Genomic DNA, 27,988 nt, shown 5'->3' with positions numbered 1-27,988 from the left:
GTCTCAAACCGAAATGTGCTTTTCAGAACAGTAAGCTTTGTAAAAATGTACTTGTTTCAGAAAGCCGGGGTTAAAGAGGAGATACAATAGTGTATGGTTTTGTGGGAAATAATGTGTATTTTGAACCATAAAACGCATAAACACATTGCATTACAAAAGATAACATTGTTTTTAGCAATCTCATATGACCCCTTTAAATTTTTTTTTCCATTTCAATAGCCCATTCGGACTGGATTTAAAAGTGAAAGTGCTTGTCAAGTAGGCAATGTATACTTGAAATGTGACCTCTGCATTTAACGCATCCTAGTGCGTAGTGAACACACACACACACTGCACTTCGTGAACACACACACACACACACACACGGACCAAGAAGCCTTGCTCAAGTATTTAAGGCCTGGTTTACGGATACCCAGAGCCATTTATTGGGTGTTACGAATGTCTATCAAATGCGTCTGTACGTAGCTCATAGCCAGTCGGTGTGAGCGCATAGACGTCGTCATCATCTTGCTGCCCTCTCCCCATTCTGGGATTGGTTTCTTATCTCAGGTAAAAATTTGGGCCATGGTTTCCATGCTAGACTTGCATTGTGAATAAATTAGCTCTCAAGGCAGCATGGGGAAACCCAGGCTATTGCTCAAGGGCACCACAGTCGCAACCCGCCGGCCGTGAGACTCGAACCGGCAACTCTCGGGTTACAAGCCCGACTCTCTAACCACAAAACTCTTTCATTACCAGGACTGATCATTACGGCTACACTGATATGACAGACAGATCTTGAACCACTTCTCTGCATCCTTCTACACAGACAGGTTTTAATTCAGGTGTAAAGGTTAGGCTTTAACATCTCTCTTCAGATGAATGACAGCTTGTCTTCAGCACAGAGCCTCTGTGTGCTCCGTGAAGCGTGAAGCACAATAGAGGCGTCCTGTACCGGAGGACCGTATTCTGAGAAAGTTAGAAGACTCTGAGCTTGTAATTTGCATGTCTGTGTTACAGATCTCGTTGCCAGTTTATCGTGTGCCAAACCTCTAATTCATCCAAATCAGATTGGCACATTCTTGTGGTTCTCATTCATTCTCTACCGCCCCATTAATTACAGAGGAGCTCTGCCGTTTGCAATGCGAGATCTCATTCCTGTTTCTTTTGCATTTTCTCACAAAGACTGTCACATTTTTGTATGGTTCTCTGATAAGACCTTTTTTATCAGTCAAATTGTTTTACTGTATGTTGTCTTAAAGTTAAACAGTCAGAAAATTGTGGGTTTGGCCGAACCTTTTCAAGAACCATTTACATTTCTGCATTTGGCTGACACTTTTATCCAAAGCGACTTACTGACAGTATGTTTAATCTGTGCATTTACTTCATCAGTATGTGTGCATTACTTTGCATCGCTGACGCAGTGGTCTACAGTATCAGCTGAGCTACAAGAACACCATTTAATGTTGTGTGGGGTTCCTGAGTTAGTTGGAGTTAATCCAACTTCTGTATAAATCATATAACTGCCACAATATGACTTTTTTTCTGAGTATAGGTGCTCTGCACTAGAGAGCCCCAACTCTCTCTTGCCACAAGCTCTTTTGATAGGATGTGATTTGTGATTGATTGTTGATTGACCGTTCGATCGATTAATTGATTCATTGACCGATCGATTGATTGATTTTTCAGATGGGGCATAATTAACATAATTGCTTCATCTTTATATCTGATCCCCTACAAAACACTTACATTTGAAATGTTTTTCAAATGGAATTCCTATAAAAGCACTGAAAAACCATGTTTCATACAATATGTGAACAGTAGGAATGTAAATTGAACAAAAATTTAAACGCAACATTTTTGTTTTTGCTCCCATTTTTCATGAGCTGAATTCTAAGATCTAAGAAATATCAAATTTACAAATCTGTCTTAATCTTTGTTAGTTACCAATTTTTACTTTGCCAAGATAAGCCATCCACCTCACAGGTTTCGCATATCAAGATGGTGATTAGACAGCATGATTATTACACAGGTGTGCCTTAGGCTGGCCACAATAAAAGGCCACTCAGGGGATCGCACACTGGGCACGCGCCGCACAGCGCCGCGCCGTTCTAAAATTTTTTTTCCTTGACTGCGCCGCCCAGCTATGACTCAGGAAGTTGCTCAAATCCCTATCACGCTACACAGCGCCACTCACATAGTTTAACATTAAATAACATCATATTTGTCCCAAATCATTAACGATTAACATTGGCTGCTAAAGTTTATTTTGCATTTTGAAGTTGACGCTATCTGACGAAGCTCGCGCTATTTAATGTGCACCTCCGGTTTACTATACCTCCAAGTTGCCCTAGACGCTGCGCGGCGCAACGTTGAGCTGCGCGGCCGGTTTGCAACCCCCTTAAGGGCCTTTTTACACCTGGTCATTTCATGGGTTTTCTCTGATTGGATAGCTATCTGAAAATTTTTTTTAAAAACTGTTCCATTTACATTTGGCCACATAAATGCGTCTTGCAAAACGGATATGAATCCAATCTTTTACCTCCGCCCAAAATGCAAATACACTATTTATTACTCCGCCTTAAAAAACTTAAGATGACGTTTATGCAACAATAGGCAGCACTTACTGTATGTTGTACTGTATGTTGGGCAGGGGACGCGCGTCTCCTTGCTCGGCATGAGTTAAAGCTCGCAGTACAGCGCAGCAGGAGATTGACAGCGCGGTGATTTCATGTACAGGCCCATGATGGGAAAAGCATTCACAAAACTCTCTCTTAAAGTTTTATTTCTTTGTTTAATATCATTTGAGTTTGTCATTAGACTCTTTTATTGATTCTAGGAAACTTTTTTACCCGCTGTCGTCGCTCCATAAAGCAACGAGCGTGTCGTCTTGGTTTGTTTGCCTCTTTGACGGCTAACTTCCGGGTGACGTGCTTACGTTTGGGAGGAGTTATGCGCTGAAAGATGTGGTTTCATCAACCAGATGTATTTACACTTGTCCAGTTTCATCTGAAATGCGTCCCAGACCACCTCCTGAAGTGGTTTGAGCGATCGGATTTAAATCCGTCTCGAAAACGTTTCGGAGGGCATTTACACCTGGTCTTTTTACGATCGGATAGCTATCCGATCAGAGAAAACGCATGAAGTGACCAGGTGTAAAAAGCCCCTAAATTGTGCTGTTATACTTTATTGGGGATTCTGGGGGTCCTGCTAATATTCAGCAACTTTGAACAGCCATTGAAGAGGAATGGACCAACATTCCACAGGCCAGAATCAACAACCTGATCAACTCTATGCGAAGGAGATTTGACGTCAGGCAAATGCTGGTCACACCAGATACTGCCTGTTTTTCTGACTCCCAGACCCCCCAAAAGAAGTAAAACTGCACATTTTAGAGTGGCCTTTTATTGTGGCCAGCCTAAGGCACCCCTGTGCATTAATCATGCTGTCTAATAAGCATCTTGATAAGCCACACCTGTGAAGTGGATCGATTATCTCGGTGAAAGAGAAGTGCTTACTAACACAGATTTAAACTTCGAGCACACATGTCAGTTTTCAGAAAAGTGTTCATGGACACATACCAGTGTATAAAGGCCGTCAAGAGCATGCCAAACCTCTAGGTGGCGGTGTAACAAGAAGCTCAATCCCACATAAGCCAATCAGAATCCCAAAAACCGCAACAAATCACTTCCTGTTCCTCTTTTGAACAAGGTCACACTTTTGGCGTAGGTGTGAGCTCTGGCGCATAATGTGACGTTGGCTGCCTAAACATCTGTTTGTCTCAGTTTACATGCAACCGTGCAACCAAAGATTTTCAAAATCTCCACTCTGGCCGGATTTTATAGAAAGAATCGCTTTCAGAGGCGAGTTCTCCATTTGCGTGTAAACAAAGGGCGCAAACGAGAAGAAATGTCTCAAAATAACCATGTACGTGTAAAAAGGGCCTTAGACAGATTTGTGAACAATATTTGAGAGAAATAACCTTTTGTGTAAGCAATATATTATATGAAGAAAGTTGGAAAGCAGTATTCTTGCAACTTTCTCTTGGGTGGATTATAGGCTTTATCAGTACAGAGAGAGAGAGAGAGAGAGAGAGAGAGAGAGAGAGAGAGAGAGAGAGAGAGAGAGAGAGATGGGAGAAGGATATGTGAGTTCATGTCTGTCTTTTTGTTCATAAGTGTGTTTAGACGTTGATGTAAGTTTTACTTCAGATGTTCTCAGTGAGACCTTGTACATCAGCTCTTTATTCAGACCACTACTGCTCACTGTCTAGACAGTAAAGCATTGCTCTGTGCTTCAGGGTCTGTCTAAAATACTGATGAAGTTCATTATCAAACGTTTTTACACGTCACATATCAGAGCGTTTCTTCTCATTATTCACACTGAACTGCTACGCTTTTTGATCTGTGTAATAAAATCTAATCAAGATTGAATCTTAAGTTAATGCCAGCCAGGATTGTTAAATTTTATTGCCATTTTCACTGTTTCCCTAAAGTACCCTGAAGTTGAGTGTCTTGCACATTTAACATCATACAGTTCCTCTTCTATACTGTAGATCAGTGATGAGTTACTGTAGGTAGAATATCAGCATTTAAAAGCCAATGAAATTATCTGAAATTAAAGCATTAAAGGGACACTCCACTTTTTCAAAAAAATATGCTTATTTTCCAGCTCCACTAGAGTTAAACATTTGATTCTTATCGTTTTGGAATCCATTCAGCTGATCTCCGGGTCTGGCGCTAGCACTTTTAGCATAGCTTAGCCATAATCCATTGAATCAGATTAGACCATTAGCATCGCAACCTATAACCAAAGAGAGATATTTTTCCTATTTAAAACTTGACTCTTTTGTAGTGTACTAAGACCGACGGAAAATTTAAAGTTGTGATTTTCTATGCAGATATGGCTAGGAACTAAACTCTCATTCTGGCATAATAATCAAGGACTTTGCTACCATAACATGGTTGCAGGAGGTGCAATGATATTACGTAGAGCCCCAAAAATTCCCCTGCTATTGAAAGATACTAAGAAGACTTTTTGGCTATTGAAGGAAAAAACTTATTTTGAATTTATCTATATTAAATTATACATAAGAAACAAAGAAAACACATTTTGAATACATCTGCCCAGATATACTGTAAGTGTGATCCTGTGGGTCGCCGTGATTTCACCAAGTAAGATGTGATCCTTGATCAACATTTTTTGTTGATCCTGGATCAACGTTTTAATCAAAGATACCCCAACCTACCCTTAACTCAAACCCTAACCATATTTAAACCCTCAAATTAGTGTGAAATAATAGTTTGAGGAGTATTTCTTAAAAGCCCCTAACCCAATCCTAAACCTAAATCTAACATACACACTAATCCTAATCCTGCAATCTGATTGGTTAATGAAAATGTTGATCCAGGACCAACAATGGTTTTGATCCAGGATCACATCTTACTTGGTGAAATCACGTTCACCGATCCTGTGATTGTGTTAAAGTCTGATATTAATCACCAAGCCAAATTAAAATAAGTGAAAAATAAGTCACAATATTGGGTAAACAGGCAGGATTCTCTGCTTACAAACACTGTCCGCAGTTGGTGATGAAAACACGCCCAGTCGCAGAAAAGCTGCCATCTCTCTCAAAAAGCTTGTTCGACTTCATTCGGCGCCGCAACAAAACGACAGGCGGATGATGTCAAATACTGCAAGAGCAATTCAAGAAGTCATCTAATTTCAACGTTAATTTTTGTGGTGCATGAAGTCGAGCACACCTAATGATGCTCGTGATTGTGTTAGGGGCGGGGCCTTGCTCGGTGGCTCCAGTGCATCATGGAGCCCCATTTTATCCCCGCCCAAATAATCCTGAACACTAAAATGTGTAACAACTGTTTAACGCTGTAATTCCACAATTCAGTAGTACATAGTTCACAGTCTTTGCAAAGTGTTTCAGCTATACTTTTATAACCTTGTGTGTTTGAAAACAATTCTCTGTAATGACTTGTTGTGTACATTTGTTTTATCTGTGTGGTGGTCCGATTTGTAGTAAATACCAGTAGTTTTGTTCAGAGGTTAGTTTTAATATGAGATTAGGATTAGAAATTTGATTTCACTCATAAGGGCTTTTCACACTTGAAAAAGTTAATCCCTTGTTTTTCTAAATGCCAGGTTAATGGAATCCTGGGTTATTTGTTTCATGTTTCACACTGTTAATACTTAACCAGGCCTTAAAGGTATATTCCATTTTCTTAAAAGAAAAAATCCATATAATTTACTCACCACCATGTCATCCAAAATGTTGATGTCTTTCTTTGTTCAGTCGAGAAGAAATTATGTTTTTTTGAGGAAAACATTGCAGGATTTTTCTCGTTTTAATGGACTTTAATAGACACCAACAATTAATACTTAACTCGACACTTAACAGTTTTTTTCAACGGAGTTTCAAAGGACTCTTAATGATCCCAAACGAGGCATAAGGGTCTTATCTAGCAAAACAATTGTCATTTTTAACAATAAAAATAACAAATATACACTTTTAAAGCACAACTTCTCGTCTAGATCCGGTCGTGATGCGCTAGCATGACCCGACACAATACGTCATGACGTCAAGAGGTCACAGAGGACGAACGCGAAACTCCGCCCTAGTGTTTACAAGTGTGTTGAAAGAGGACCGTTCCAACGTTGTTGTATGTCGAATGATACTAATTAATGTCTTTGTGTCAGTTTATTGTTTAAAATGGTCCGCAAATGTGCGTTTTATATATGTAACACGTGACCTCCCTACGTCACTACGCATTTACGTTAGGTTGCGCTGGACCGGACCTAGACGAAAAGTTGTGGTTTAAAAGAGCATATTTTTTATTTTTCTTGTCAAAAATGACAATCGTTTCGCTAGATAAGACCCTTATGCATCGTTTGGGATTGTTTATAGTCCTTTGAAACTCCGTTGAAAAAACTGTTAAGTGTTGAGTTAAGTATTAAATGTTGGTGTCTATTAAAGTCCATTAAAATGAGAAAAATCCTGCAATGTTTTCCTCAAAAAACATAATTTCTTCTCGACATCAACATTTTGGATGACATGGTGGTGAGTAAATTATCAGTATTTTTCTTTTAAGAAAATGGAATATTCCTTTAAGATATAACCCTGGATATTCATAATCTGACATTTCACACTGTGCATTCCTTAACGCTATGTTTATAATTTGCAAATTTGCGGTGCCGACAGTCGTGGTTGGATAAAAGTGATGTCAAACTGACTAAAATAAAATAGCGCGCTCAAATCTCATCACTGAAATACATTATGAAAAAAACACCCACTTTAAAATGCAGTCAGCAATCCCAGTCACGTACACACAATCCCACACACATCCCTTCTGTTTATGTCTTCTAATCCCATTTTAAAATTGGAAAATGAATAATGTATGTTTTGTGTGTAGGATGCATATTCACAGTTTCAGAAATAATAAATGTCTGTAACTTCATGATAAAAGGAAACAGGGAAATCAGGTGTACTGCAATGTATTGAGATGCTCTTTGGCATTGTGGTGCTTGAGAGATCTTAATATTCTTATATATTTCCATCTCTTTCTTTTCTCTCCAACTTTTCCTCCTTTATGTATCCCTTGACTTTCACTGCAGTAAGAGGTGCTTGAATAGGTGCTTCAGTTTAACAGCCACTGGCGCATCATACAGAAGTGAACATACAACAACAGCCACTTAATGCATTTACAATTTTATCTTATCACATTTACTTTAGCTGCAGAATATATTTACATCTTATTATCTTATTGTCTTCAAACTCACAGCCTTGACCTCAACACACCCTAAACTTCAGTGTACTTCTCAATGTCAACACACACCTGCATCCTAAACATACTTCAATACATCTCCAGAATCAGTAACTCTTTCCCCACCAGCATTTTTTTTATGATTTTCACAAAAGTTTAATGCTTTGATTGCCTTCCAGAAAATGTTCTTCTACCTCTTGAAAAGCATGAAAATACCTACTTTCACTAAAAGAGTTTTTTTACTAAACCATTTGGAGTATAAGCATAACTAGGATATCATTAGAAAGAAGACACTTTGAGCTTCATTTTCCAGGTTTCAAAATTTTTAATTCAAAAAGTTAAAAATTCAAAAAGTTAGAGAGGCTGAAGTACATTTTGGAATTAATTTTTTTAATTACTAAAAAACTTAATGATAAATATGTGTGTGAAACCTAGAAATGAAATGATCCCAAAGCCACAAATCTAAAGAAGTTATGTTTCAAGTTTGAGGTCAATAGGCTAAAAAATGCAAAGGTTTTTGCATGACTAGTGCCTTTTCTAAGTGCCAGTCAGCCCCAAAATAAAACGTTCGTTCTTATATTATTTATCCTTATGTTAGCATTTAAAATGCAGTTTCCACACCAGAAAATAAAACGTCACACAAAGATCATTGGATTCGTTATCTAATTGGCTACACGTTCTGTCTATCAATATTTTCCATGAAGTCATTAGAGGAACGAGCAAGTCAAATGATGTCACGATTTTTAACAGCACTGATTGGATATTATGTATTATACTCCCGTCTACTTTTAAAAACAAAGTTTGAACGCGGGTCTATGTGTGTTTACCAGAACCTAAAGTGTAATCTCATATACAGTGTTACAATATATTAAATGAAATACAGACCCTCTGCTTTAAACAAACAAAGAAAGAAACAAAAAAACACTTCATCCTAACGTTATTTGTTTTCTTTTTATTGCCTCTCAAATATGGGTAGGTTTCTTCAAAAATACCAAATTTTAAGCAAAAAGCTGAGACATTTTTGTGAAATACTTCTGATAGAAATCAGATCAAAGCGATGATCAAAACATACATAGAGTTTGATCTGTTTGCCCTAAGGGAAATACCGATCATTGGAAAAATGCGTTATTGGCATGGAAGCGTTTTCTCTTAAAAGCGTTTTCTCTTGGCGTGGAAAGAGTTAACAGACATCACAAGCTGTAAGACATCTTAATGCACATTTTCATCAATGACACATCTCAACACACACCCAAATATACCACAACATCTACACCAATCCCAGCCATTACATACCTTAATCTTCTTTCTTTATGTGTCTGATGGGAGCATTTTTGCTGTCTTCTATTCTATATGTACTTTTTGTTTGGCTTTTTCTTTTTTGTGGATGAGCAAATATTGTCTGGAAATAACAGAGCTTTCTCCTGATCCTGTAGTATGCAACACATTTCTCCGGTCCTTCACAGGGCTCCAATTAGCCTCACATCCATCCCTCATTTGAGGCCATTTTTCCTCTTTTTTTTATATTCCAGAGGTGTCGTCTCTCACTCACTACCTCATCAATACTCTCGTATACAACCCCTCTCCTCCATCCCATAAGCCAGCAATTAGACTTTATAATGTATCATTTCTGTCAGGAAGTCTGAGCTATATTGATCTCATGGGCTGCCACAACAAAATGCTGTCCGTGTCATGTTAAAGACAAACAGTGGATTGACGATTTAAGTCTCCAAGGGAGCTCAGCCAAAGGTTGATTTTTTTTTTGATGGCTCACACAAATGCTCAGAAATGTAATGATCTTCTCAGTTTAACTTCTACAGAATTTGAATTTCTCTCTTTTTCTTTCAGTTATACCGCACGAGTGGTAAGCAGTGGAGTTCGTGCTCAACGGCAGAATCCAGAAGTAAGGGTCAGAGGGTTTGACCCGGTGCTTATGGAGGTCAAAGCCAAACTGGAACAGTTTAACCAGGTAAGACACACACCGATTAGAGGACATTACTACACATCCCTTAGCTAAAAAGCATTGCTAAAAACCTAAAAATGAACAAAAAGGTAGCTAACTGCCCAGTGAATACAAATAAGAGTCTTTTTCTAGCACCTCTAGAAAAAAGATTTTTTTTTTCGTACTTTGAGGGCTAAAATTTTTACAAAGTTTGCTAAAAACATATATCTCAAATTTAAGGTTCTGGGTATGACAACATCGTTTCATTAAACCTTATCAAAGCACTTATGCCTGAATTAGTTAATTTAAAGGGCACACCATGGAACTTTTTGGCCACTAGGGGGTGCTAGACATGTATTTTTCACGCCTAGCACCCCTAGAGGCGCCGCAGCACTGTCGCAAAGGAAAGGAACTGGCCAACCTTAAAACGAAACTAAAAACAAAACATTTAAAACGCTAAGCGATCAACATTTTGAGACAACAGGGAGAAACGCAGTCATGTTACAACTTTCTGATGAGGAACTCGTGGCAGAAGCCTTTTCTCAATCTGAAGGTTGCAGCCTCCGGATGTCGTATTTCTAAGCTGCATACGTCATCAAGACTGTCTTATTTCAGAATATTAACAATTATAAAGTTGACTATTATACTTAGTTAATCGTTAATTGTTGCAGTATGCTTATGACTTGCGAATGTAATGCTCAGTTTACCTTAATAAACCAGGCTTGATGATGTATGCAGCCTGCATATTTGACCTCCGGAGGCTGCAGCCTTCCAATTCAGAAACGACCAGACGTATTTCCTTGCCTTTTTCCAAACAAATATTCTCTCTCTCTCCCTCGCCACCAGGATTTTCCGCAATGGCGCTCGTTTTTCCTCTCTTTTGTGTAAAAATTGTCGCTCCAAATCCAATAAACCGATGTGTTTAGGCAAAGACTTTAGGTCTGCCGCTTTGTAATACGTCACGCGAGTGACAGCGGAATGCAGCAAATGAGGAAGAAAGAAGAGAGAAACGCTCGGATCTGATTGGTGAATGAATAGGGTTTGGTTTTACACTGTGTGAGTTTGAGGAAGTTTGACTGCTATAGCATCCTGGATAAATAACAGACAGTAAAAGAAAGATAAATACGTGAACGCAGCATCTGAATACAGGGAACTATATGCAAGAGAATCGCCGTCATTTATATAGAAGATCGCATTTATGTATGAATCAAGATCGTGAGTTTATATTAAAAAATTGCCTTAAAGGAGAATCGAACCCGGGTCGCCCGTGTCATAGGTCCGTGACACTAACACGGTGCCACAGAGGTATATAATAGAAGTTGCTCTCTACACTCCTTAAGTAGCCTCCAGCAAAATTCACGTTAAAAACAAATTGTGTGGAGGAAGTGACGTATGCCGTAAAGCAGTCGAATTTTGTAGTTTTTTTTGTGCTTTGGTTACTACCAGAAACCCTAAGTTTTAAAATACGAGTAAAAGTGATACAGACCCCGTCAGGCTATGGTAGACATGTCATTCAACCTATTTAAAGTCGATGTACTATCACAAGGGTCTTGAAAATTTATTATGAAGGTTGAAAAATTACATGGTGTCGCTTTAATGCTACATAAACAAATCTATTTTTCAAAAATCATTACTTTTAGTTTTTATTTAGTTTTAGTATAGTTTTAGTCTATTGCCTATTATTATGGTAGTGGTGGTCAAAAGTGTATAACACCTTGCCAAATCTGGAAATGTTGAAAATAAGAGGAGAATAAGTGGACTTTTTTTAAAATATGTTTTTTTTTTAGTCCTGCCCTGAACAAGTTAAAGTAGTCACCAGCAGTGAAGCTCTGTGTACCCCATATGATTTTGAAAAATACAGAATTATCACCATAAAAAGCACACTATATAAGTTAGAATGTTGTTATTTGTAAGTTTTGGCTCTTCTAAAGGTTTGAGAAAAATTTAACTGTAGTGAAAAAAGCTGCGCTTTGCACTTTTTTTAGCCGTCCAATCAAAGTGGAGGAGGGGCGGGACAAATACCACACCAACCAACACTCTAAATTCTGCTAAGTTATTTTAAACCCAGTGTTGAGTAAATATTAAACTGAACACATGTTGGGTATAAGTAAACCTATGCTGGGTTGGTGTTAACCCAACCATGAGTTGAAACAACCCAGCATAGGTTTATTTATAACACAACATGCGAGTCACTCCATGTTCAGCTGCCAATCCAATGCTATTTAAATACGAAAATGCAAGTTTTGTTTTCCCAAATTTTTTTTCGCTTTAGTTCGTTTTGCAGGTCCACATCATAGTTTTATTTTTAAAATAAATTTGTATTTTATTTTAGTTTACGAAAAAAAAATTTCACTAATAGTTTCAGTTTTCGTGATAGTTTTTGTTTGTGATAATAACCCTGGTGTGTATGCACATGAATTTGTTCTTTTACTTGTTTGTTAGTGAATTTGGAGTGTCCTACATGAGCGGCTGTGTGCACGAGGTTGGCAATTTGCATAAAACACGCCCAAAACCAGCTCCATATAAGGGCTTAGTGCAGCGCTGGTCCACATAAAATTTTTGAACAGTTTGTCACTGAAGCGAAGATCTAGAAAGAAATCCATGATCATATTTATTATCTGTAAAGTTTCGTTTTGCTTTGCATTTTTGATTTGGAAGGTTTTGCTGTTGCTGGAGGAAGCCAGTGCTGTGAGTCCACCAGAGTAACATTAAAGAAATATTGGATGCGTTAACAAATATGACTTAATTAATATGACAGATTGTATCTAAAATAAAACAGACAGGAGATCAAATAATTGATGTTTAGACTTCTCCTTACATTTACTTTAGCCATTAAAGGCAGGGTCCGTGATCCCTGAAAGCCAATGTTGACATTTCAAATCACCTAAAAAAAAAACACGCCCCTACCCCAATAGAATCTGGACCTTCTGTTGATAGACCCGCCCCACACATAAGCAAACACAGGCAAAGATGTCATTTAGAAGACATAGACACGCCCCTTACTGCTGATTGGCTACATGTGTGTTTTGGAAGTCGACCTGACTTTTCCCCAAGGCATTTTCATATATTGTGCACTCAACCTTTAAGCAGACAGTCAGTACATGCATCTTCTTCATATGTGTAGAAAACATAAGTAGGCAATAATAATGTATATTATAATATGCATATAATAATAATAATAATAATAATAATAATATAGATCATGTATAATAATATATAATACAGAAAATATTATAATAACATACATTTTATATATCAACATTATCATAAACATTACAAGGGCAATTTCCCGGACAGGGATTAGACTAGTCCTAGTTTTAAACTAATCCCTGTCCAGGAAACCACCCCTATAATTATAGCCTAGTATTTGATTATAGCGTACATGATTATTGCATATGTGTGGTTTTAGTTGTTGTTGAATTTTTTTGTACATTTAGTAAAGAAATTTTGATAGGAATGTTTTTGTTAAATCATGATTTGTTCGTCGTGAAAACACCAGTATGCAAATCTCATGCACTAATTTATGGGTACGTCTTATATTTACTTGTGTTTCACCCTAATAAAATTATGATTTTTTTTGCCAGATGTTGAGGCAATTTTTAACAGAAATACTTTGAATAGATTTCCTATTCAGATGATAGATACTAAAACCGCCAGAGGAATCTGTGGTCTGTGTTACATGCTCAGAGCATGGGAATGAAAATATTGATCCGCTGTACTTTAGAGGTTTCTTGAAACTGTCTCTCTCACTTTCTATAACCACATATTTCCAAAGACAGAAAGAGAATTTAAAGGGGCGGAGGTTAAAAAAATGATATATGTATTTGTAGTTTAAATGCTGCATAGTTTTTTTTTCTTTTTTTCTTTGCCTTTCTCTTGTCTGTCTTTACTCGTCTTCCATCTTCTCAGTCAGAATGACATCTGCTTTTTATTGTTCAGGGACGCCTGTTACTATGGCAACTCGAAAAGTGAAGGTTATTCTTGTTGCACCTTTACGTTGTGAATGCCGAAGATCATTTTGTGTTTGTTGATGTAAGGGTGTACAGAAGATGTCAGATGTTTACCTACACCGAATTCATTTCATATGCTGTCTTAAAACCACGGGATTAGTATTACCTGGTGACCGCTAGTGATTTGTAATAACTGCGGAGGTTGTCCGTGATCTTTATCCCATCCGAATCTGCCATGTCTGTTATTTCTAAAGTAAAAAACAAGTGCCTGTTGCACACGCGTCAAAACCGTTTATGATAAAAGAGACACTCACGTTCACAAAATACACGCAAGACACTCACTTAACAGTAAACTCGTGAGATTATGCGAGTATCTGGCAAACGCACGCGTCTCTTTTATCAAAAACACTTTAGACGTGTCTGCAGCAAGCATTTATTTTGACAAGACACGTGATGCACACAGGATCTCTCGATGCGCAGAACACATATTTTGAAATTACGAACCCACACACATGACGGGCTAAATACATGTTGTGACGAACTTTGCATGAAGCGCCCTCAAAAAAAAAGTTGTCACTGGCCGTTTGAAACGTGTAATCTCTCTCCATCTATGTTTGATTATTAATATTCAGAATGTGGAGAACTTTCATTAAATGAGATCTCTGTACGGGGCAGAGTTCTCAGCAGCAATCAGGACAAAACTCTGAGTAGCCCCTTATGGAACGGCTGAAATTCCACAAGGGGGCGTATTTGTTCCTCAGACGTTGCACAATAAACGTGACATCCGAATATATTCATTATAAATCGTGAATGAAAAGTGAGATTCGAACCAATGTCCGTTAGTGAACTAATTGTATACACTATTTATATCGTAATTCGGTCAGAAATGTCAAGATTGTGAGATGAACAAATCGTTTTGGATTAAAAGGCTTGGATATTCCATTTCCTTGGACTTTTGGGGATTTATGAACAATTTGTTTTGGACAATTTCACCGAAGCGGATTAAGGGAAGATTTTGAAGGTAAGTATATATCCTAAATCGGCGCCGCCCAGTTCAGGCAAGTAACAACTAGATTACAGTTTTATGACTGCTAAAAATCATATTATGCTTTGTGTGTGCGCTTAATGGAATCCCGAAAGTCTAAGCTTTCCAACGATGTGCCGCATGACCGTATATTTTGAAGATTTAATGCTTCAAAGTTACAATGACGTAATGCAGCCTCACGTGTAAGGGAGGGGGTGTACCGTGTACGGCACAGTGTTCCTTATCAGGTTAACATGGAAAAGGTACCACATGTTGTGGCGTTGCATGTATAGGACACAATGTCACACAAAGCCTCAACATCATATCCGGGAGATAATAGGAGTGTAAAACGGACAGTTCATTACGATTCGATACAAAATCGATTCATTTATCAATGTTTTTATATTACGTGCCTAGTTAAGCAGCTACATTTTTACTTACAAATGCAACCAAAATATATATAACATGAACAGTTTTGGGGGTAATGCATTAAAAGTAACGTGGATTACGTAATAATATTACTTTTCTGAAGTAACGAGTAAAGTAACGCATTACTTTTTAAATGTACACATTCATTTTTTAGTTACTTTTTCAAAAAAGTAATGAAAGTTATTTTTTAGTTTAATAAATTAGATTAAAAAACTAAGTCACATTATTCACTCTATGCGTACATGCCTGTGTGGGAACAGTTTGAGTCAGAAACTGAGATGGCTGAGCTCGACATTTTTTGTGATGAAATATGCAATTTTTGAATGCAGAACTTTTTAATCATAAAAACACCTGCAAGGCCTGAAAGAGATCAAGCCTCAGCCAAGTAAGATAAAGTAATGCAAAACTAACTTAAAAGTAACATAAGCATTACTTTCCATGAAAAGTAACATAATTAGTTACTTTTTTGGGGAGTACAGTAACTTAATATTGTAATGCATTACTTTTAAAAGTAACTTTCCCCAACACTGAACATGAACATTTAATTTAACTCTTTGGCACAATCTCGGTCCCAATTGAAACATTTACAACAACAAACTAACAAAAATACACTTTTTTAAATGAAGAAAAATGAATAATGATGGGCAAAATGTCAGATAAAACCAAGCTTATCAAGGCAACAGTCAAAGTCTTTTAGCATTTTGTGCCAAAATGTGCAATGGTGACAATCATTCAGGTTTTAAAAAAATTATTAAATAAAACTGATCAACATGTTTAGGAGAGAGCACACTGTGTTTTGCAATTTACAATATCAAATGTATGCTAAACAAACGCTCATTTTTGTCTCTTTCGCTGTGTTTTCGCAGCTACAACTGGTTTGTTGCTGCATCGCATTCACTTGCTGACCTAGAAGATAAAAATAAACAAAATTGCACGCTATGGCAGAAATACGTAGAAACACATTACGTCAAGGAATAAGGACATGGAGAGTGTCAAAATAAAGGTACCTCAAATCGATTTTTTACGTGTGGCATCGATGCATCGGATCCTTAGAAATTAAATCGATGAATCAATCCATATCGATGTATTGTAGGGATGGGACGATTACCGGTTTCACGATTAACCATGATAAAATGTCCTGGCGGTTAGTATTATAGTTTAAAATTTAATTATCATTACAATCGTGTTTGATTACCGTGATTTTGAAAACTCGCAGTAAATCCTGTCCAGCCAGAATCAGCTTGACGCAGGCGCGCGCATGCGACATTGGTTTTTGCACGAGAAGGCGTGGCGGATGGCAGTAACAGGTGCACTGTGTTTTAAAGGTGACATAGAATGATTGAACGGAGTATTTATCATTGTTCTGTGATTTTTGTTTGGGTCTGTAATGCCTTAGAAGCTTCCTAAAAACCTCTCTCAGCTAGCTCTATTAGGGTGGGGGATTTTAAACAAGTGGTTTTGCACCTATTTGGCTTCCCCTACGGGCTTAACTTGCAATCTCATTACTGATTGGCTAACTTTGCTGCCACTCAAAAAATGTAACCAATTATTTTAAAGTGGAGGGGCAGTTAGATGCCTGTGATGTCATAAGCATCAGTTTTTCAGATTGGGCGGGTTTCTGGCTGACATTTCTAAAAGAGGAATTTTTATGAGACTGAGATGTTTAGCATGTTTAGCACTTATTATTCAACAAAGACAATGTAAAAATGGTTTTTCATTCTCTGTCCCCTTTAATGCATTGCTTATGTGTGCATTTGATGTTTTTATTTAAGGTACTGTTCATTAAAACAGGTTCATACATCTCAGGGCTCCATGTTAATGTTCATTTAATGCAGGGGTGTCCAAATAGGACCAGTTGATCGCAAATGCAATGCCGGTAGATCGCACATAAGTTAATAACTGTGTATGCTGCTCCACGCCTCCACGAGCTTCGGAAAACAAAGCGCATTATTGGCATCCTAGAAACAAGTCTTTTTGAGTTGCTGCGCATTTCTTCTCAAGTGTGTTTTTATAAATCTTATGCCTGCCCGCTGCAGCGGAGTTGTCTAAATTCCGAAATTCCGAAAAAAGGAGTTGATCCACACGCACGGTGTATGTGCACGCGATCGATCAACCGACTGACCGAACGAGAGAGAGAGAGAGATGCATCTGATAATGTTGTCATTTTCTAGTTTATTTCATCAAAACAGCATCACCGCTCTTCCGCTATAAGGAGTACTCTGCATGTACTCAAGGATTTTTTTAAGTCCTCAAAAAGAATGGAGTAATGGTGACAGCCCTAAATTAAACGTAGAGATAGTCCTCCTAACACACATTTAAAGTGTTATTAAAAAATGTAACAGTGTTTTGTTAAAAAAAAAAATTTTGCAGGTAGGTCTTGTCGGCTTTATCATTTTAAAAGTAAATTGCCACACAAAAAGTCTGGACACCCCTGATTTAATGTTTATGCTTAAAAAAGTGCATATAGCTGCTAATTGTATTTGTTGTTTGCTGATTTTTAAAAATAAAACTTGTTAAAATGTTTTCAGTGTGTGTTCTTTTTGAACATTTCCATCTTAATTTAAGAAAACCATGATAATATTGATAACCGTGATAACTTTGGTCACTATAATCATGATATGAAATTTTCTAACCGTCCCATCCCTAATGTATTGTACATTTTACAATTTACACCCAGTAAATTTAAGTAAAATCACAACCTTTGCTTATCCCGTGTGAATGGGCCACACAAAACTCAGATCCCAGACAATACTAATCCGTTGCGAATAATACTTTAGTAATCAGCTGTAACCTGTATATAAACGCCAAGACCTTGAATGTTTGAGGTGATCTGGATGTATGAGTTGTGTCATTTCTTATGCTTTCTGTTTGACATCAGAATTTGATTTGTGGTGTGAATGCTCTTTGGGACATTGTTTGAAGCACTAACAGCAGAAGGAGGGCATAGAGTCAAACTTAGGTTTAGATTGTTTGTTAAAACATGTGTAAAAACAGGCCAAGATGGGTTTGACCATCCCTGACTAATGCTGCACCTCTTGAACTGGTGAGATCTCGGTTTTGTTTGTGTACTTGGCAAAACGTCTACGGTCCATGAATCCAGATTTATCTCAGATGGGCTTGGCTCCACTGAATCCTGCAGCGTGACCTCGTTCCTGTCCGTGTTCATTGTTCGCAATGTACAAGCTTTAGTAACATTCAGGAAATTCAGTTGCAATTCGATGCCTTTTCGATTTTCATTTTTGTTCCTCTCAAATCCTACAAATTGGTCTTGAATGAGTCCTTGAGAAATCTGGAGTGGTTGCCTGTATGACTGTATGTTTTGAGAACAGAAGCCACAGTCCCAGTCGTCCTTTATGAGAAGCAGTTAAATGTCACATTTAATTCTGGTTCAGTACTAATAATACTGATTATACAGGCATTTGAACTCAATTCAGAGTATGAGAGACAATGCATTGGTGACTTTCTGACCTAACATTGAACAGATGCACTAGTAGAGGTCCACAAACCAAAAAGAGTAGGCGATGATATGTGAAATCTCCTCAGTGGACGTTAAACGAGACGTAAAACGATCCAGCCGTGCTTCAGGTCGACGGTGGGCCGTCCCTCCCGTTTATGCTCAGTAATTATATCTGATTCCCTGTAAATATCTCCCGATGGAATCTAAAGAACGGGCCAACTGCACAGCTGTTTTAGGGTGTGGAAACACAATAGCATCTCTGTACGTAGGGTGGGTGTTTTTGTTTTTTAAACACACTCATGCATGCAATGTTGTCATTCTTATGACTTCAGGGAAATTTTAACTGGGAAGTTTTTCACTTTTAAAGTGTTAAAAGTCTTGCTTTGACCGGGCGGTGCTACTGTACAAACACCTGCTCCACATGACGTTTGGTTTACAACATTAAAGAGAATTCATTTATAAGCTGTTCTGTTTGGGCCGCCAGAATTTTCGGGTGGGTACTTCTACTTCAAACAAGACCTTCCTTGGAAAATTGTACTTCTTGATTCTCTCTCTTCTTGCACTTTTTCTTACTGACAATTTTAGTGGTTTCTTTTTATTTATTACTTTAACACAGTGTTTCTCAAACTTTTTCTGCCATTCCCCACTTTGGAGGTAGGAAAGGGTTCCGAGCCCTACCTGTCCCCAATCGCCCCAACAAAATGGTAAACAACTAGGCTTTAAGTTTAACTTTTGAAATGTATTTAATTACATCAATATTTTAAAACATTACAACATTAAACACCTCCAATAAAGGTGCAAATGTATTATCACTTTGCATGAATTAAAACTTTGTGACCAAATTTCCTCCCGTTTTTCATGCCCCACTTGTAATGTTCCTATTCCCCACCAGTGGGGCCCGCCCCACACTTTGAGAAATGCTGCTTTAACAGGAATTGATCAATGTGAACCCTGGACCACAAAACCACAAAAACTCTATGGTTTGTAAGGATAGGATAATATTTGGTAGAGATACAACTATTTGAAAATCTGAGGGTGCAAAATAAAAATTGAATGATATTATAAATATTATTCCCATGAAAATTGTTATTTATATACCCTTTAACTCATTTCCCGCCAGCATTTTTTAAGATTTTTTCCAGAAAAATGTTTTTCTAAAAATATATAAACATACAAATATATCAAATGAAAGAATAAACCCTCTGCTTTCAAACAAACAATAAATAAACAAACAAAATGGGAAAAAAAATCTCTGCTTATAAACTCTTAAATATGGGTATTGAAAAAAAGTACAAATGTTTTAGCAAACAGGTGAAATAATTGCGTTTTTGTGAAGGAATTTTGTTAGAGATCAGATTCAGAAAGATTATCAAATGGCGGGGAAAGTGTTAATTGATAGCAAACCATTTTAGCTAGCATGATTGACATAAGTTCACTTATTCATGCAAGATTCCAGAATGTTGCAAAGAGCATCTTGTGCGTGTTTCTAAAAAGTCTCAGCTTTTTTCTTAACCCAATGCTCTTGGCACATATACTTCATTAAATAGTTTTTGTTTAATCCCAGTGTAACGTCTTTCAGAAATATTGCTTTGTTTGCAGAATCTGTTAAACTCCACAATTATTTAGTAGCAAATTCCTCTAAGATGAATTGGGTTAACCCAGCCTGGTCTCACTGTTAATACGTAGTATTTACACGTAACTTTAAAAAACAAAAACTTATTTTTTTGTACGTTTAAATAGATGCTAAAACCTACAATGTAGACCAGGGGTGTCAAACATACGGCCCGCGGGCCGCATTCGGCCCACAAAGGTGTCCAATCCGGCCCGCATGATGATTTATTAAATATGAAATACATATTTTAAAAACCCTTAAAGGCGGGTGTCTAGTTCGTTTTTAATATGAGAGACTTGCGGAAAGCAGCAAAACGCGGAACATAGAATAAACACGGTGCCCAAAAATCTTGCTGTTGTATTGTTACTGCTCCGCTAAAGATCCACTTATTCCGGTGATCCACTTCGTGTTTTCCCGACCGCTCCGCAGCATCTCTGTGTCCACTCTCTGCCTGGAGAGCGAAGACGACGGTTTCCGAAGTTCGTTGCATTAACAGGTAGATTAATTACATTAAATCAGTTGTTAAACAACAGAATTATTAATTTGGAAGTTTGTTTATGTATTTCTTCCGGTAATGATTTGCTGTCGGTGTTTTAAAAGTGCTAACAAATGCTAGCAAGCAAACAACAACAAAATAGCCACATTCTTATTAACATTACAAAACATGTCTAATCGATTTAATGTTCCCGATCAGATCTAAGTTAATATAAACACTAAATTTGCTGTTGTTGGCACACTTTGTAGACAAAAAATACAAAAAACACCAATGCCTTTACAAAATAACGACAGAGAACGGAAAGAGAGGCTGCTAAAGGCAGTTCAACATTGCAAACATGGATTCAAAGCTCCATCAAGCCAGCAGGTAAATCATATTGAATATTTAGCAGATTGTCACACTTTAATTCTTGTTGTTATATTTCCCATTATAATCACATGCTAGTAATATAACACATCATTGTATTTTATTAAAACCATAATAATAGTACCAACCCCCTTAGTGCCCTTTTTGCTTTTGGGCCACTGCCCCATCTAGCATTTTCATTTTCTAAATTACTGTTCTCATTACAAATATATTCCAAAGAAAAGTGAATGATTTAAAAAAAAATTTGGCATTAAGGAATAATGCAAAAGAAGTTAAATTAAGGCTTTTCAACCTAAGGCCAGTGGATTTTGTACAGATGTAAATTTGTGTGTATAATATGTACAGTATAAGTGTGACCTTATGAAATGTAGTTTTCACAGAGCTGTGTGTTTCTCTAGTTTTCTTGCTGAACAAACGAATTAATTGGTTTGTTTAGTTAATATTAACACAATTATCAGCACACTAAAGTTTAAATATCCGGCCCTCACATCATGGCGTTATTTACCATCCGGCCCTCAGCCTAAAATGAGTTTGACACCCCTGATGTAGACGTATTTACAACATTTAAACGTAGCATTATTACGTTTTGACAGCTAAAAACGTAAAACTTTTACGTATCTTTCATTCCATAAAGATTGCTGTATAATTTCCTTTTAACCATTTTAGCGATATGTTACCACCTTAACCCTACCCCAAACCTTACCCTAAACCCAAACCTTACCCTAAACCCAAACCTTACCCTTAACCCAAACTCTTTTTTTTTACAAAATGTTTAAATACGTAATGTATTCTTTTTATATTATGCAACGTAACGGACAGATATGTTTAGGAACATATTAGTAACAATATAGCATTCAAAAGATATTTTAAGGTGCTACAATCATACGCAAAACATTAAAATCCTTTAACGTTACTGTTTAAAAAAATCATAAGAGACAGACAATTAAGTGTAATCACAACAATTTATTTATTGCGAATATTAAAATCAGTACCAAAAGTAGTTAAAATGACAATGTGCTGCAGCCGCGGTCCTCTCTGGAGTATATGAAGTAAACTAAAGAGAAGTATTAAAGTTATTAATCCAAGAGTTTGATCAGCGTTGATCCGGCTTCCCTCTGTCACGGCACGCTTTTTTATTTCAAATGTACACCACGGAAATGGAAATGACGCAAATATGTCACGTGGCACTCAAAGAGCCAATGAGCTTTTGATATCACTGCCGTAAAGCAATGTGTCATAAAGCTTCTTGAGGCGGGATATTTGAATTCACATTAACGAACGCGTGATCTGACGTTATGGTTGCTGATGAGAACGCGGATAAAGATCGCTGGATAAAGGGCTGAATTTGGATCTGTTCCTCGCAATCGTATGAAATTTAAAGATGTCGATTACAGCAAATGAATAAAAGTAAAATCTTTCGTGAATTTATGTTGTATTTTGTTGTAATTATTGCTTAGTAACTTAGTAAGACAGGAGAAATCGCGTTATTGTGTGTCATGGCAAACAAACAAAATATAAATACAGAAATGCTATTCATTTTAAAGTTTTAAAATGTGAAATATTGTGAAATTCTCTGAATATCATAATCATTTCATTAGGTAAATGGGTAAACTGTCTTAAATAAATAAGTCAGAAAATATGACATTGTTATGAGTAAGAAACGCCAATGCCTGCGATTTTAATATTTATAGGAATAACTTACGTACAAATTTGTACGTTTGTGAAGCTGTAAATACGTAACTAATTTACGTATTAGTCCTGTCAAAACGTCGATATTGTACGTTTCAGTGTGTTTTAAACGTAAGTAAATGTACGTATTGTACAACCACATTGAAACATAAAAATACACACGTATTCTCATGAGATCACGTTGGTTAACCATGGCACACATCAGGATTCAAGAGCTTTATACTTGGTAAAGCAGGCTTACCAAATACATTTGCTGGTCATATAATAAGAATATCATCAAAAAGATTATTTATTTCACAAATTCCATTCAAAAAGTGACACTTGTATATCGTCGCTGTCCGATGAAAACCATGTATGTCCATTTTGCCGATTTTGAGATTTTTCGACGGATTGAATGTCCAAGTTCATTTCCGTATACAGTATGCTTCACATACCTAAACGGCCAATGAAAATTTTTGAAATCATGTCATCTGATTTTCACGTATATCCATTTTGTGTCAAAGCTGTCAATCACGCCGCGTATCTCCCGCCTGTGAAGCGTCTCGCCGGTCTCGTAAAGTTTCATCGAAGCTCAGCACTGAATATAGCCGAATAAACATAACAATGACTTTCCTTCAACGAGTTAAACGTTTCCCACTGACGCCAGATATCCGTCTAGGAGTGACTAAATCACGGTAGGACTGTGCAAACAAAGTATCTGTCTAGCATAGGTGTTATTTACACCAAGGACGCTGGGGACATCCCACCACTTTTTGAAGGCGTTTGGTTAAAATGTTCTGAAAAATCAAGCGATGCTTAAGACTGGTTTTGTGGTTCAGGGTCACATATGTTGCGTTGTATGCTTATGGTGTGTTTTCTTGTACATATGTAATGAAATTCATTGTAATCATTGACTAAAAGCGCTGCTGTTTTCTACGGTATGGTGCTTTGGAACTGTTCGGTTGAGCTGGTGTTGCAGGGAGTCTGTTGCATGTGTGCAGTCGACATTGTTGAGGGTTTTATGCTGAGTATTTTCTTGTTGTTGACTGGCCTACGCTTTGCCCATTTTTGATGCGCCGTTATTCAATATTTTCCCCGTCCTGCAATAATGTTTTTATCTGATTTTTTTCCCCCACCACTTTTCAACACAAACTGACGCCCCTGCTGTCTAGCATTACCATGTCGGTGTATTGATTTATTGTCCCTTTATAGTTTGCAAGAGACATTTAATAAATGTATAATTAATATTAAATAAAGTAAGCGTATTTAACTAAGACGTAGGCTATTTAATGAACTGAGCGTATTCATCTGTCAATACGAAACGCGACTTGGCCATTCTAATTAATGATCGGAAGAACGCGTATCGACCACCGTTACTGTAAAATATGCATGCGTGTCCATTTAAACTCAATTTTGGTCAAATGTGGATTATATCATTTCACTAACAAGAATATGGTTACATGTAAAGATGCCGTACTAAGTATGACAACGCTACATTCAACTGCTTTTGATATACGGTGTTTTTTTCACTTCCTGAAAAGTAACCGTTTTGGACATACGTGAGTTTCATCGGGCAGCGACGATATTATATTCATTCATTAAACACAGACTGATATATTTAAAATGTTTATTTCTTTTATTTTTGATGATTATAACTAACAACTAAGGAAAATCCCAAATTCAGTATCCCTTTTAGGATATACCTCTTTTAGGATATTGACTGATTTTTATCTATTTTAGAAAGGACAGTGAAGATTTTCTGAGTAGTGGAGATTTGTATGTGTGTTTTGCAGCTAAAGACAGTAAATAGGGCATTTTAATCACTGACTCATAACCTTTCATTGCCATTATAGTGAAATGACTGAACCTAAACATAAAAGCATGATTCAAAAATCTAATTTACAAGAGAACATGTGAGATGCACTTTTTATATTCTGTTTATTTGCAGGTTTTATTAAGATTTCAAATGTTTTATATTCTGGTGTGTTTGTTGTTTAGTGCCTACTTCACATAAGTACACAGGCGAATTCTGAAAACAAAACTCTTGAAGCTGACTTGATTCTGGCTCTGAACTTCATTTTTCTTTTGAATTACCCAGCAGGTTGTTTGGGGTCAACTCCTGTTTGTTGATCAGTTTATTAGGTTATAACTTGACCTGTAGTCCTCTGTGTTAAAGGTCTCTTCACTGTTGGCAGGGTATCAGGTGTATATTGTGGTGGTATTCTGTATCAAAGGCTCATCTTCTGTCTGAGGCCTCGGGGAAAACACACGGTTCTGTGTGATGTCAATAATGAAGACATACAGCTGTTTAAAGAGTTTACTAAAAGCTCTCCACTGCTCGTTCCACATCTGAACACTGTGACCATATCATCAACAATGACCTAGTCCAGTAAAAATAAATCATCTTTTTAAAATACCTTTTCTGTCGCTGGGGTGGTACCCTAAGGATGCTTTCACATCCGTAGTTCGGTTCATTCGGTCCAGCCCAAAGGCAAAAAAATGATACATCGTAGCTTTTTTTAGCAGTTTTGGTTCCCTTTCACAACACACTGATTGCTCTGGTCCGACCCAGTTGAAACGAACCAAAATCCAGTCATTTGATAACATCCACATCACTTATTGGCCTCGTGTCTTTAAACGCATTTGTTTTTAATCGGTCAGAATCAACGTGCGAGAAATTCCAACCAAACTGTGGAAGTAAACAAAAGAAGAGGAAAATACAGCATACATCACGCCGCTGTTTAAATACTGTAGTATGGAGAGACGTTCTGATTGTAGATTGTAGCGCTTTTGGTGCGCACCAAATTGCTGGATTCTCACCTGCCCCCCCCCCCCCCAAAAAAAAACCCTGCACCAAGTGGGAAAACAAACTTTAGTAAGATTCAACCGAACTTAACTCTTTCTCCGCCAGCGTTTTTTTTAAAAAGTTGCCAGCCAGCGCCAGCATTTTTCATGATTTTCACAAAAGTTTAATGCCTTCCAGAAAATGTTCTTCTTTAAATATATAAACAAACAATATATCAGATGAAAGAACAGACCCTCTGCTTTCAAAAAAAAAAAAACTTTCATCCTACCTTCATTAGTTCTCTTGTAATCACCTCTCAAACATCGGTAGGTTTCTTCAAAAACACCCAATTTTGAGCAAAAAGCTGAGATAATTCCATTTTTTCGAAGGACTTTTGATAGAGATCAGATGCAGAGCGATCTTTAAAACATACACGGAGTTCTTTCACGTGAGGCGCTACTTCTGGGTTGTATAAGTTGCCGAAGTGGTGGATAATAGCGGTATTGCGGAAAAACGGAAAATCTCGTCATTGGCGGGGAAGCGTTTTCTCTTAATTGACGAGATATCTCGTCAATGGTGGCGAAGAAGAGTTAATAAAGCAGGTTAGAATGCCCCCTAAGGTTCAGTTTTGTACCATAAACACTTATTGGGTACCTTTAAAGGTATACTTAAATGTTTGTATCCCTCAAAAATTTAAGTGGTACAAAATAGGTCTTGAAGGTACACAATAAGTCCTTAGTGTATACTATTGTATCCCAAAAAGGTACACAATAAAAATTGGTTACAATTTAATTTGATAGTCCACTTTAGACATTCTACTAACTATAAATAACTTTGCAACTACATGTCAACTAACTTTCAATAATTTGCAACTTATGTCAACTGTCATTAGAGTATTAGTACACTGTAAGGGTTAGGGTTAAGGAAGAGGTTTGGGTTAGTGGAATAAGTTGACATGCACCTGCAAAGATACTTATAGACAGTTAAATGTCTGTTGAGATGATATCACAATAAAGTGTTAGTAGATTTTAAGCCAGTCTCATTAGACATTCTCCTAATTCGTATACCGTGACGGTTCGGGATGAATGCACGTACCGTTACACCACAATTGTATAGCCATAAAGACCCAGAAATTTAACTTTGAGGGTGCCACCCCAGTGACAGAAAATGTACACTTTTTTACCTTATTTTTTTGACCGTGTATACTTGCACAGTACCCACAATACATCTAATGGCTTATAAATCAAGTTGTTTGCCAACCATAAACCCAAGGAAGCACCCTCAAAGGTAAATTTCTGGGTCTTTATGGGTATACAATAGTGGTGTAACGGTACGTGCATTCATCCCGAACCGTCACGGTATACGTACATCATGGTTCGGTGAGGTTCAAATACATTTATTCGAGTGATGCCCAGCTGATGCCTGACCAACGATCACCGTCAGAACCCACTTAATCTCCTTATCCGTTTATATGTGTGTATATACATATATATCTCCCAAGGGTTTTTCCCTCCTAGGACTTTTTTTTATTTCCACGGCTAAACAGCCCGGGGTTTTTTTCTCCTAGGGGTTTTTTTACCCCGGGGAGGCAGCCTTCTTGGGCTTAACTTAGCTTCCTCTTCTAGACGTTACGTTGGTAATACGCTCGCTTATAATGTCGAGTCATAGCCGCAGCAAATTTGACTGCTTATGCTATCGTGTATTATGTTGTGCTATCTGTCGTTTTTCTGTGCTTTTACTGCTTCTATTAATGTAAAGCTGCTTTGAAACAATTTACCATTGTGAAAAGCGCTATATAAATAAAATTGAATTGAATTGATTTGAACATTAGTGTTCATAATCGTACCGCTGTTGCCATCTTTTATTAAAGCCCCGTGACTTTCTCTCATGCCCAACAACACATGCATGGCCTCTTATGGTTTATTGCTTTAAAATAGACCTATATGTGTCTGTTATTTAATATTTTAAGCACTTTATTTAACTTGTATCTTTTATGGACCACTCTCGTGATCTTATTCGTAGTCACTTTAAATGAAAGCTTTTGGTAAATGAAGAAATGAAGTGTGTACTTACTTTAGATTTGTTAAGAGCTCATGTCAGATAAATTTAAATGAATGATGCCTCTAAATGTCTCTCTCTCTTTCTCTCTCTCACTCAGTGATGTCACAGTCATTGCTGAACACAAGCATGTGAACACAAGGAAATCCTTTGATTCCAAAACAGCACAGCTGACTGAACATTAATTCCCTCTTGTTAATTTAACACTGCTTAATTTCATTTAATTTCCCCCTTTCCCCATCCCATCCCTTTTTTATTGCTCCTCCTCTCTAGTTCTCTCTGTATGCTGTAAACCAAAGACATATAAAGAATACAGGCATGATGCTTGTCAAATCCAGACAACTTTATTCTGCGAGGAACAAGCGAAGCATGTCAAATTACACCCATCTTGTCTATCAGTAAAGCACTCAGTGGGCCGCTGGCTTTAACAGGGCTCTGGTGACCCACAAA

General features: G+C 37.3%; 1 protein-coding gene across 3 annotated transcripts in view; it reads left to right on the top strand.

Moving 5' to 3' along the window:
* LOC129443188 (glypican-5) overlaps window positions 1-27,988 on the top strand; it is a 197,764-nt gene that overhangs the window by 101,144 nt on the left and 68,632 nt on the right. For all 3 annotated transcript variants that reach the window (XM_055203638.2, XM_055203636.2, XM_055203635.2), the window contains one exon: window positions 9,600-9,720. In XM_055203638.2, the coding sequence (XP_055059613.2) occupies window positions 9,600-9,720 (121 nt within the window). The remainder of the gene's footprint in view (window positions 1-9,599; window positions 9,721-27,988) is intronic.

The sequence above is a fragment of the Misgurnus anguillicaudatus genome, unplaced genomic scaffold (genome assembly GCF_027580225.2).
Source record: "Misgurnus anguillicaudatus unplaced genomic scaffold, ASM2758022v2 HiC_scaffold_26, whole genome shotgun sequence".
Lineage (NCBI taxonomy): Eukaryota > Metazoa > Chordata > Actinopteri > Cypriniformes > Cobitidae > Misgurnus > Misgurnus anguillicaudatus.
Note: the sequence above shows the minus strand (reverse complement) of the source record. Positions and strands in the feature narration are given on the sequence as shown.